At 36.8% G+C, this 11,412-nt stretch overlaps 1 protein-coding gene across 1 annotated transcript; it reads right to left on the reverse strand.

Annotated features, from left to right (window-relative positions):
- Nucleotides 1-8,084: 8,084 nt before the first annotated feature.
- On the reverse strand, nucleotides 8,085-9,551 carry LOC136062156 (uncharacterized). The gene has a single exon (XM_065760907.1). It carries the CDS (start codon nucleotides 9,549-9,551, stop codon nucleotides 8,085-8,087), a length of 1,467 nt encoding a protein of 488 aa, XP_065616979.1.
- Between the last annotated feature and the right edge of the window lie 1,861 nt (nucleotides 9,552-11,412).

The following is an 11,412-nucleotide window of genomic DNA, read 5'->3' on the forward strand; positions in this document are numbered from 1 at the left end:
GAACCAGCTCGAAGATGAGCGACCCTCTGTCTAAGAAAAGACGCACCTATGGGAGCTATCACATGAACAGGCTCAGAGGAAGGGAAGTCACTAAGGTCAAGATGGAGCAAAATCCTATGAATGAAAATAGGATGAACAAGGGCGTGAGAAGAAGATGAACTCCTATAAACATCGTTCAAAGAACGAAGAAAGAGATGGGGAAAACTAATAGGAGCATCAGTAACCAGAGTGTACAAAAAGACAAACCTCTCAAGAGGAATGGTGTGGACATGAGAAATAGGCCAGATGGAATGACAAGCTATCCGAAAGAACAGATAGTGCAACCCGGAGAGCTCAGTAGAAGTGATCCTAGGATCAGAACCCCACTGGACAGAAATCCTAGTGATGTAAGATAAAACATCGCTCAGCTTAGGAGACTCGTCATAAGGATAGACAGGATCCCTAACCAATGGTACCCCTAGAGCATCAGCCACTACCTGAGGAGTAATGGTGTACCCTACACCTCGTATCCAACTCTTTACTAAAGTGTTGGAATCATAGACGTGGATAGAGATGTTCGAATAGAACTCTCTAATCAAGGCAGACGGTGGAGGAGGATCAGAAATGTCTAACAAAGGTAACCAGCCCCGACGCTCAAAGTTTGCCCTAATGGCAGGATCTAGCTCATCCAACAAAACAGAACACTCAGCCCAAATCTTCCTCTTAAGGTTAAGCTTCTCAAAAAGACCTTGGTTTTTCTCACTCGGAAACCTCTCACGGTCAAAGGAGGGAGGGGATGGAGAGGAAGAGGGAAGGGACCTACGGGCTCTAGTCATCCTAGGCATGATGCTAAGGAAAGGACAGAGACACAAAAGAAAAAACCAAAAAGACACAAGAAAACAAAACCAAGGGCAGACTGTAAATTAGCAACAAAAAAAAAAAAAGAATGAAAATCTATATGATGCATAAACAGATATAATGCCATGATGCATGTACTAATGCAGTGAGCAATTAAGTTTAATTAAGATTAATTTGACAAAATTGGCTTGAGCAGGGAATTTTCTTAACAAAAACCTCAAAAATTGAAAACCACTTGAAAATTTTTAAAACAAAATGATGAATTGAGCATTACAAAACACAACACATAGATTATAATGCTTAATTTCATCAATACAACAAGCCAATTGCATCAAATTCTACTCAATTTAACAAAATCCCCAAATCGGATCAATTAGGATTCCTAGATTTTTCAATTTCACACAAAACTCAAAATTGATCAAATTAAACTATTTAGATCATGTCTATAGCATGTCCCCACAAAAACCCATTGATCAATTGCATAAAATATGGTGTGAATCAAAAGAAAATTCCAAAAAAGCAAATTGCGAAAATCGCCCCTAAATGCATGAATATATGCATGAAATGATGAAAATAAAATCAAAAGAAGGGCAAAAGTGTCTTACCGGCTTGAGGAGAGAGAGATCTTGCAAAAACAACGGAGGAAAACGACAAAAATCTCTAGGTGGAGCCTTGCCAACGCGGAGAGAGAGAAGAAAAAGTTTGAATAGGAACTTTGAAAAAGTCAGAACTAAACCTTTTAAAAAGCTTTTTCACGATATTCGATCGATCGAAAATTACATTCGATCGATCGAAAATTACATTCGATCGATCGAATGAAACAGTCATTTTAGAACAAACTAAGTCACTTTTTCGATCGATCGAAAAACAAACTAGATCGATCGAAATGGGCAGAGGTTCACTAATTTTTTTTTTTTAAAATCCAGTTTCGAAAGACACAAACCTAATTTTGAAAAACAACTCCTCAAAGCATTAACCAAGAAAAGCAAAATGCATGAGTATGAGATGGAATGCTTTTTCAAAAACCCAAATTTTTTAAACCCAAATTTTGTCAAAAACAAGTTTCAATCATTCTCCCATTGAATTTTCTCAAGCAACAAAAATGTTGTGCACAAATCTCAAGATATTTTCAAACTTGGTTGGTCAGACCAAAAACACACACACTAGCATGTACAGTGTTTAACAAAGAGTAACTTGTGTAGTGTGTGATACTAGCAAAAACTTGAGATACATGTGAGGTGATATGTGAATAGCAATCAATCACAAAGTCTACAAAATTCATCACATAGAATTCAAAAGAGACTATCACCTAAAGAGTTACATCCTATAACTCCCACATCTCCTAGAACAAAAGCTTGCAATCATGTAAGTTTCTTGTATTTTTGCCTCTTATTTGCATGAGATGGCATTCAGCCTAATAGTACACACCGGTTTGAATTAAGTGAATTGGCATCAAGCCTAATAGTACACACCAGTTTTAATTTATTTTGAGGCTACACCTTATGTTCTTTTTGTGCATGTGCTACACTTTCTCGAGCACAGAATCTTATGATATGCACTAAGGTGTTCATGATTGGCTAGTGAACAGTGGTGAGATGGTTATTTATGCCTTTCTCAAAAGGATCAAGTCCGACAGTCAAATAACATGTGACTTCAAGATTAAGACAAAGTGATAAACACCATAAACATCTTTCCCACACAACATGCACTACAAAGCTCAAACTAGTAAAGTGCAATAAAGTAAGCTCATCCAAGCTAAACAAGGTACATAAGACATGTTATGTGTAAATAAATTGACCAACCTTGTTTTTCAAAAATCAAGAACATTATGTTCAACATAAATTTTGCTTCCTTCTTTTTTTTTTTTTTTTTTTTTTTATTTAAAGGAAAACAAATAAATCCTAGAATGAAATGCATGAATGTAATGCAATGCAAGTCCTAGAACAAAGAAAACACAAAAAAAAACAAAGAACAATGGTCACAAAAGAATAGAGCAATGAAGCACAAGGACCATGTCAGAAAGACTCAAGTATTTCGAGTCTTTTGCATCCAAAACTTTTTAGATGCACCATGAGCATTGGAGTTCTTATTCACATTTGAGTGATTCCCAACTCCATGATTGGAATAAAGGTTTAACACCTTTACCAATTCACCAATTAATGCCATAGGATCTTGTGCTTGAGGCACAGGCACTTTTGGTTTATTTGCTCTCTTATCAGCTTGAAGCTTGTAACAGTTAGGACGAATATGTCCAGACTTACCACAATAATGACAAACCCACGCAGGTTTACCATGCATCTTGTCCTTAGATTTGGTAGGCTCCTTAGGTTTAGATTCTCTTAAGTCTACCCTAGTCTTCTTAGGTGGTGAAACTTCAACAGGTTTAACTACCTCACTCACAGGTGGTTTGACAGTATCACTCACAACCTCACTCACAGAAGGTTCAGAAGAAGAAGAAGGAACAAAAGTAGTGGAATGTGGTCCAGTATCAAAGATGCTTTCAACATATCCTAACCCAGTTTTATCAGAAGGATACTTTTGAACATTCAGCATGTGATCAAGTTTAGAACTAGCAGATCTAGCAACAGATAAATCATGTTCCAAAGTTCTAACTTTATCAAGCAAAAGCATATTCTCAGATTTAACATTGTTCAAAAGTTCATTTGCATCAAACAGTTTAACAAGCAAATTTCTCTTTTCAAGCTCAAGAGAATCAATTTTCTTTAGGCCAAGATCAACTTTCATAGCATCCTTTGCAGCAATTTTGCAAAGTTTGTTATAGGCCTCTTGAAGATCTGCATCTTCAGAGAGTTCCCCATCAGAAGGGTTCTCTTCAGCAGATATGCCTTCATTGACTATAGCAGTAGCCGTGAAAGCAATGAAGTTTCCATCCTCGTCACCACCGGACTCATCATCAGAAACCTCATTATCACTAAGGGTTACAGCCATAGCTTTACCCTTAGTCCTTAAGAATGTAGGACATTCAGATTTCACATGACCATACCCTTGACAACCAAAACACTGAGGACCCAAAGAATTATTTGAAGACTGACCAACTTTTTCTTTTGGTTTTTCAAGGTTATTAACCTTAGTGGGATCATTCTTCCTAAAATTTCTAGGTTTAGCAGTGTATGTACCTCTTGCCTTTCTATTGGTATTTCTAAGAAAGTTTTTGAAATTTTTGGCAAGATAGGCAATCTCTGTAGCAGAGAGCTCATCATCAAATCCACCACCATTAACATCATCAACTGACTTAAGAGCCATTGATTTGGATTTGTTCACTTTAGGTAGGTCAGACTCATAGGACTGAAGAGATCCTACAAGCTCATCAACAGGGATGGAGTCCACATCCTTGCTTTCAGTGATGGCAGTCACTTTGGGTCTAAAGTTTTCAGTTAAGGATCTAAGTATCTTCCTAACAATTTTAGGTTGATCATAGACTTCACCCAAATAAAAAGCAGAATTGACAATATCATTTAATTTAGCATAGAATTCATCAAAAGATTCATCATCAGACATTCTAATGCTTTTAAATCTAGAAGTCAATTGTTGCAATTTATTGATCTTGACTGCCTTTGTGCCTTCATGCACAGTTTGGAGGATTTTCCAAGCAATATAAGCAACCTCAACATTAGAGATCCTCTTAAATTCCTCCATGGAAACAGCGTTGAAGATGGCATTCATAGCTTTGCTATTGAAGCCAGCTGCTTCTTTTTCAGAAGTTTGCCACTCACTCACAGGAGTAGTGGGCTTCACCCATCCGTACTCAACGGAATTCCAGACTCTCTCATCAATGAATTTCAGGAATGCTTTCATCCTTACTTTCCAATAAGCGTAGTTGTTCCCATCAAAGTGAGGAGGAACAAACAGAGAGTGTCCATGCTCCATGACAACAGGGGTCAAGGATCAGCTCAGAGATCAAGAAATCTCCAACAAAAGAGCAACTCGCTCTGATACCACTTGTACGGTTTTAGACCTTTTAAAACACAACCAGATTGGTTAGCCTAGATTAATTAGCGAAGTTGTTACTTAGTCAAATTAAACAATTCTAAGTTAAAACAATCAAACAATCATATCAAGATATAAAGCAGCGAAAAATAAATGAACACAAGATATGATGACCCAGGATACCACACGGTAAAAACCTGGGGAGGATTTGACCTAGCTATCCTCAAGGTAAACCTGAATCCACTATGCGAAAGAATCGAAGTTCATACAGAAGGACTACAAGCTCCTCGCTTGACTTCCTAATGCTACCCACCAGTAGAACTTACTGACACGACCACGTGCAAGCTCCGAATTCACGGACTCCTTCTTTCTTGGATTCTTCAATCAGCTACAAGCACCCCCGCTTGATTATCTTTAAGCTTCAATGGTAGCAACCAAGTTGATCATCAAGATGTAAATAATATCTCCAACTTGAAAACCCTAAGCTTTGTGTAAAGGAAAACTCCTCAAAGATCTCACAAGAGATTTACACAAAACAGCAATGTATGAGCAATAATACAATTGGAGCAACCTTCAAAAACGTGGCTAGGGTTTTGTTTATATACCTAGGGTAAAAACATAAAACCCTAAACGTTTAATGAAGTAGGGCTGAGTTGGAAATTCTGCAGAAAAAACAACCTGTGCAATTTTCGATCGATCGAGTCTGTTCTTCGATCGATCGAGCCAGGCCGAAAGTCCCAAGTACTTCTGTAGTCACTCGATTCCAACTTTATAATAAACCAACTTTGAGCAAGCCTAGACAAGACTAAATACATTGTTTTGATCATGGTTTGCCAACATTACAAATTAGAGTTCTAAATACATAAAATCCTAAGACCTTAGAACCTAACAAGACATATCTTAATAAATATGAAATGTTCAAGTCAAACCCTCAAGACAGAAGCACACACATGATATGGCACCACAAAATCAAAGCATTATTAACCAGACAATCAAAAACCTCAGTCATACTGAAATAACCATACTCACACTCAGAGTAAATCATAGAGAACCCAAACACGTATATCTTATGGGTATGAAATATTTCAAACAACAATGGTCAGATTACAGACTAGCTCAATAAAACTTACTCATGATAGCAAACATATTCAGCAGACTAGCAACAAAAACATCCAACCCCAACCAACCAAACCCAACATTTCAAGCAAACCCATGTTCGAACATTGCAAACCACACAAACTCAACAAAATCTCACAAAATGAAGAAATACACTTATAAACATGTAAAATAGAGTGAGAAAATAGAAACCCATACCTTTTTCTTGGAGATTAGTGGTTGATTTTTTTTTTTTTTGAGAGTGACACGGTGAGTTTGAGAGAGAGATGAAATGGGGAAGACAATGAACAGTAAAAAAAATTCGAGGGAAAAACTAAAATGTTTTGAAAAACTGCCCAATATGCGCAAAACACGCTTTTTTTGCGACTGGATCAAGTCGCATGCAAGTCGCCAGGACCAGCCGCCAGAACACTTGAAATAAAAATTTGAAAAATTTTTCAAAGTTTTTTTCGCGACTGGAAGGTCTACACGTAAGGAAGTCGCGAGGTAAGCCCCGAAAATCTCTGTGTACCTCTCGCGACTAAACCTTCCACCCGCGAACAAGTCGCCATAGTGAGCCATGAGAATAATAAAAACCCAAATTTTGAAAAATAATCTAAGTATTTTTCATGATTGGGACATTGACCCGCCAGTGAGCCGCGAAAAATATTTGTATGGGCTCGCGACTAGGGCATACGACCAGACCAACCCGCGACTGAGTTGCCAAAACAGGACATCACTGTTTATGAACTTTTGAAAATTTTTGTAAAAACAAAATACTTTCCAAAAACAAACTAAAAAGCTCAAAAATCTTTTTGTGTTTGATCAACAAAGATTGAGCATATGAAAACACATTTAAACAAGTACAATCACACAAATGAATATGGCATTCATTGAACATAGACACGTGTGATGTATGTGGATATCAGAAATGAGATAGTCCTTAGTCTAATGTGAAGCTTCAATGATCAATTCAATCAAGACATACGCAATTAGCACTAGATAATGTGACCCATCTCAATTATAGAAATATGTGTATATGACCTCCCACATGAACTTGATTACATTTCTTTGAAACTTTTCATTTGGCTCCATGAACATCATATCATTTGATCTTTTTGAATCAATACATCTCATTGTGAGATCGATGCTTGAAATTTTTGATATTTCAATTTGATGAAACAGCCTTTGGCTTTTTGGGCATCATACATTTTTATTTTTGGTCGCTTTCCCTTTTTCCTAGTCAAATACTAGTATGTGCGACAGGTTTTTGCAGCTCAATATCTCTTTTCATTTGGAGATTTACATTTGGTGAGCTCTTTAAGTAAAAGCAATAAAATTAAAATAGTGGGAAGATATATAGGCACAAGTCTATGCATGTCTCAAGATCAACAAAACTATTCACTGATCATTCATGACAAGGTTGAAGATTTATTTACAATAGTCGCATAGATTTCAAGATTTCTCCCATAATAATATGAGTGCATATGGAACAAGCTAAGCTCGTAGATGCACAAAGCCATTAGTACAAAGGTACAAGGCAAAACATGTTTTGAGACAAAACTCGACAAAATCGATCAAACTTTTTGGATTTTCTACTTTTTATGTGTTTTTGGACTTTTGACATAAAAGCAAGAAAAGATTGATCAGGAGCAACAATGTAAAAGCGTTTAAAAAGAAACAAGTAAACAACCAAACAATTTCAACATAAACAAGCAAAAAGCACACAACCAAACATATTCACAAAGCATAGGAAGAATTAATGCATGGACATGTTGTAATGCTTATGCATGAGTACCCCTCTTTACCTACACATCAAGTGCGTTTGGGGTGATATCCCTATAGAATTGGGCACGAGAGTTAGGATTTTCAAACCTTCTATTGAAGCTTTCCAAGCAGGTGGTAAATGCACCAATCATCTTCATCACGTCCATCACATCGAGATCACCATTTCAACCTTTTGATGACTCAACAGCCCAAGTTCTTTTGTCATTTCTTGGTCCTTTTGACCTTTGATCAGTTGCATTCTTCAACGTTCTAAGCTTATGACAGTTTGGTTTGGTGTGTCCTTGAAGTCCACAATGATGACAAAAGTAGTTCGTTCTCGGACCTCTTTGTGATCTTGGAAGAGATTTCCCTCCAACTTCAGGTTTGATCATTGATTGATTACGAGGCTTGTTCAACACCCTTTGGTCAACCATGTTCTACATCTTTTCGTCCCCTACTATCTTAGCTGTAGAGGCAACCACTGCAGGTTCTTTGGCTTGCACAAATTTCACTTCTTTAGTGATTTTGACAGCTGAACTACTTTCTCTGGTATATCCCAACCCGGATTTTTTTGAGAATAGTTTTTGAGAGGAAATGACATCATCTAGTTTCTTGGTGGAGACCTTCTCTACCTTGGCATTTGCTTGAACTACCTCAAGCTCAAGAAACTTTATCTTTGAATAGGCTTCAGTTAGCTCTCCATTCAGCATCTTTATCTCACACTTTGCCTCTTTATGTCGCATTATGAGACTTCTATAGTCCTCCTTTGCCTTTTTCATCTTTTTCACAGCTACCTTGGCCACACGTGCGTATTCTCCTAATTTCTCAAGGAATGAATTGAAGTTTTCTTGAAGTCCCCCTGTGCTCTCATCTTCTTCACCATCCAATTCTTCTACAATTCCCATTGATTCCTCATCACTATGTTCCCCAAGCTCTTGTACAAGCAAATTCAAGTCCTCCAAAGACTCAACAATAGCAATGGTCATAAAAGTGGAGTAATTCCCTTCTCCATCACAGCTTTCCCCAGAATCAGAATTGGATGAATCCGAGTCACTAAGAGTTGTGGCATACGCCTTGCCCTTCGATTTCAAATAATTGGGACATTCTTTCTTGAAGTGTCCATGCCTGTTGCACTCGAAACAAGTGATTCCTTGTGTAGATTGGTATTCCTTTCCATCTTTCTTTTTGAATTCCTTTTTCTCCCTTCCTGAACTTTGGAATTTCCCTTTATCACCAAATTTTCCATTGTTCTTGAATTTCAAGAATTTCCGGAAATTTTTCACAAGGTATGCAACATCCTCATTCGATGAGTCATGGACCTCCACTCTTTCATTAATGGTCTTAAGAGCAAGTGATTTGCTCTTCCTTTGTGTGGGCAACGATAGTTCATAGGTTTGAAGTGAGCCAATTAGTTCTTGGACTTTGATATCATCAAGGTCCTTACTCTCTTCAATCGCTGTCACCTTGGCACAAAAGCTCTCTGGCAACGGACGAAGGATTTTCCTCACAACTTTAGAGTCCTCCGTTTTCTCCCCCAAGTTGAACTTCTCGATGACTATTTCATTTAACTTGCTATAGAAATAGTCAAAAGACTCGTCCTCACTCATTTTCAGCTCCTCGAAACGGGTGGTCAGCATCTGCAGCTTGGTATCCTTCACTTTCTTCGTTCCTTCATATGTGGTCTCCAATAATTGCCATGCCTCCTTGGCAATAGAAATGTGAGATATCTTGTGGAGCTCTTCTGGATACACACCACAAAAAATAGTGTTAAGTGCTTTGCTATTTGCATTAGACGCCGCGAGGGTTGCCTTATCCCACGTGGATTTGGCAACCTCCATCCTAGTCCATCCAATATCCACTACATCCCAAATGGTTTCATCCATAAAACACAAAAATTCCCTCATCCTGACTTTTAAAAAGGCATAGTTGCTACCATCAAAATATGGTGGTTCATTTAAAAATTGAGACCGGTTCATCTCAATACGGGGTCAAGAATCGCACTAAGGTGTTTAAACCATAGAGAGTGCACCCGCTCTGATACCAATTGAATGTTCCAATAGTGTATAAAACACTATGAACGTTTAGACCCCCAAATTACAAAATACTAATTCAAGCTTAATATCAAACAATGTATGTGTGGAAAATGAATATAAACTTATACCAGAATTGATAAACAATCTAAACCAAATAAAATCACATACACAACAAAAATTAAATGGCAACGATTAAGGGAAGAGGGATGCAATTTGGGGGATGGTTTCCCTTGGTTTATGTACAGATCCGTCATTGGCATAATTTATATCATATACTCTATAATAAAAGTTAGGCTTAACTGCACCAAATTGCAAAATTTTTTTAATTTTTTTTTAAATAGATATAATTTTTTTGTACTTATCTTCTTCTCTTATAATTTTTAAGTTGAAAAAAATCTTTTATTAACTTTTCATCTACCAATCTTTGGATAGACATGAAAATTTAATTTTTCTCATCAATGTTTCCTCTATTTATTTTGGGATAGACACAAAAGCTTAATGTTGATATCAATTTTTGTTTTTTTACTTCACTTTATGAATAATTGTAACATGGTGGGAAATTTAATTTCGAAGAGTTTGAGACAAAGAGTTTAATTAGAATTGATTTTACTTTTTTTAAAGGTAGGAGGTGTATTCACACAGTTACACGGCTAAGAGATTTTTTGGATAAACCCAAGAGAACTTTTTTTTATTTTTTATTTTTTATTTTGGAGATAAAAAGAATGGTTGTACATTAAAGAAAGAAAATTTAATCAAAATAACACTCTTATATGAAATATAATTATCATGAAAATAAACTCTATTAGCCGTGAATAGTCTAGATAACCATTTTATTTTTGAACCAAAATTCATTTTTTGGGTCAAGTAAATTTCTTTCGTTTTTTTTTTCTTTTCAAAATTGAAAATATTTTATACCAAAATATACTACTTAAAAATGTTAAAAATTTTAGAGAGTGGTGGCCTCCCTGGCTCTATTTACAGTTCTGTTACCGGCGTAATATATATATATATATATTTGCGGAATATATATCTTATCTTTTAATTATCCTGTGGGTTTGCAATTGCATGTAATAGAATATGAAGTGAAACTTATGCATTTGGAATAAGAAAGGACCACGGATGAGACTTGACTGATTTACATTACGCAGGCTATGAGACACTTCCTCTCTTGGGGTAAGAGATTTGTGGATGTAAACAGTAAAAATTTAGTGGGTGAAACAGCAAGCAGGCATCAGAGAGATTTGCGATATGCTACGCCGTGCTGGAGCTAAGTTTCACTTCATATTCTATTATAGCACTGCTTGTAGTTGCAGCGCAGTATGCTTCTGGTAGTTGCAACACTGCTTGTAACACTACTTTCAAGCGGTACTCACTCGTGGAGTTTGGCAAGATAATGGTCTGTACATTACCACGAAACCAGGGAGTAGTTATCATCAGATTCCTCCCCTCAATAAAACAATAGGGAGTAGTAATCATCCCAAAATCATTTATCTGAGTCAGTCCAATACCACATTAGCGTGTGAACTCAAAGCAGGGACAGCCATTGCATTGGATGATCACCTTTTTGCTCTGTTCATCGTGTGTAATACCATGCTATTTTCGTTCTCAAACTCATTAATTGTTCTCCTCATTCCAGAGTTGAACATGAAGGCTCAATATCACCCTCTGTTTAAGCTATTTTTATTCAGCCTGGACCATAACCGATGCTCCAAAACTGATGATTCCGTTAGTG

Source organism: Quercus suber, unplaced genomic scaffold (assembly GCF_002906115.3).
Source record: "Quercus suber isolate HL8 unplaced genomic scaffold, Cork oak 2.0 scaffold_387, whole genome shotgun sequence".
In the NCBI taxonomy this organism is placed as follows: domain Eukaryota; kingdom Viridiplantae; phylum Streptophyta; class Magnoliopsida; order Fagales; family Fagaceae; genus Quercus; species Quercus suber.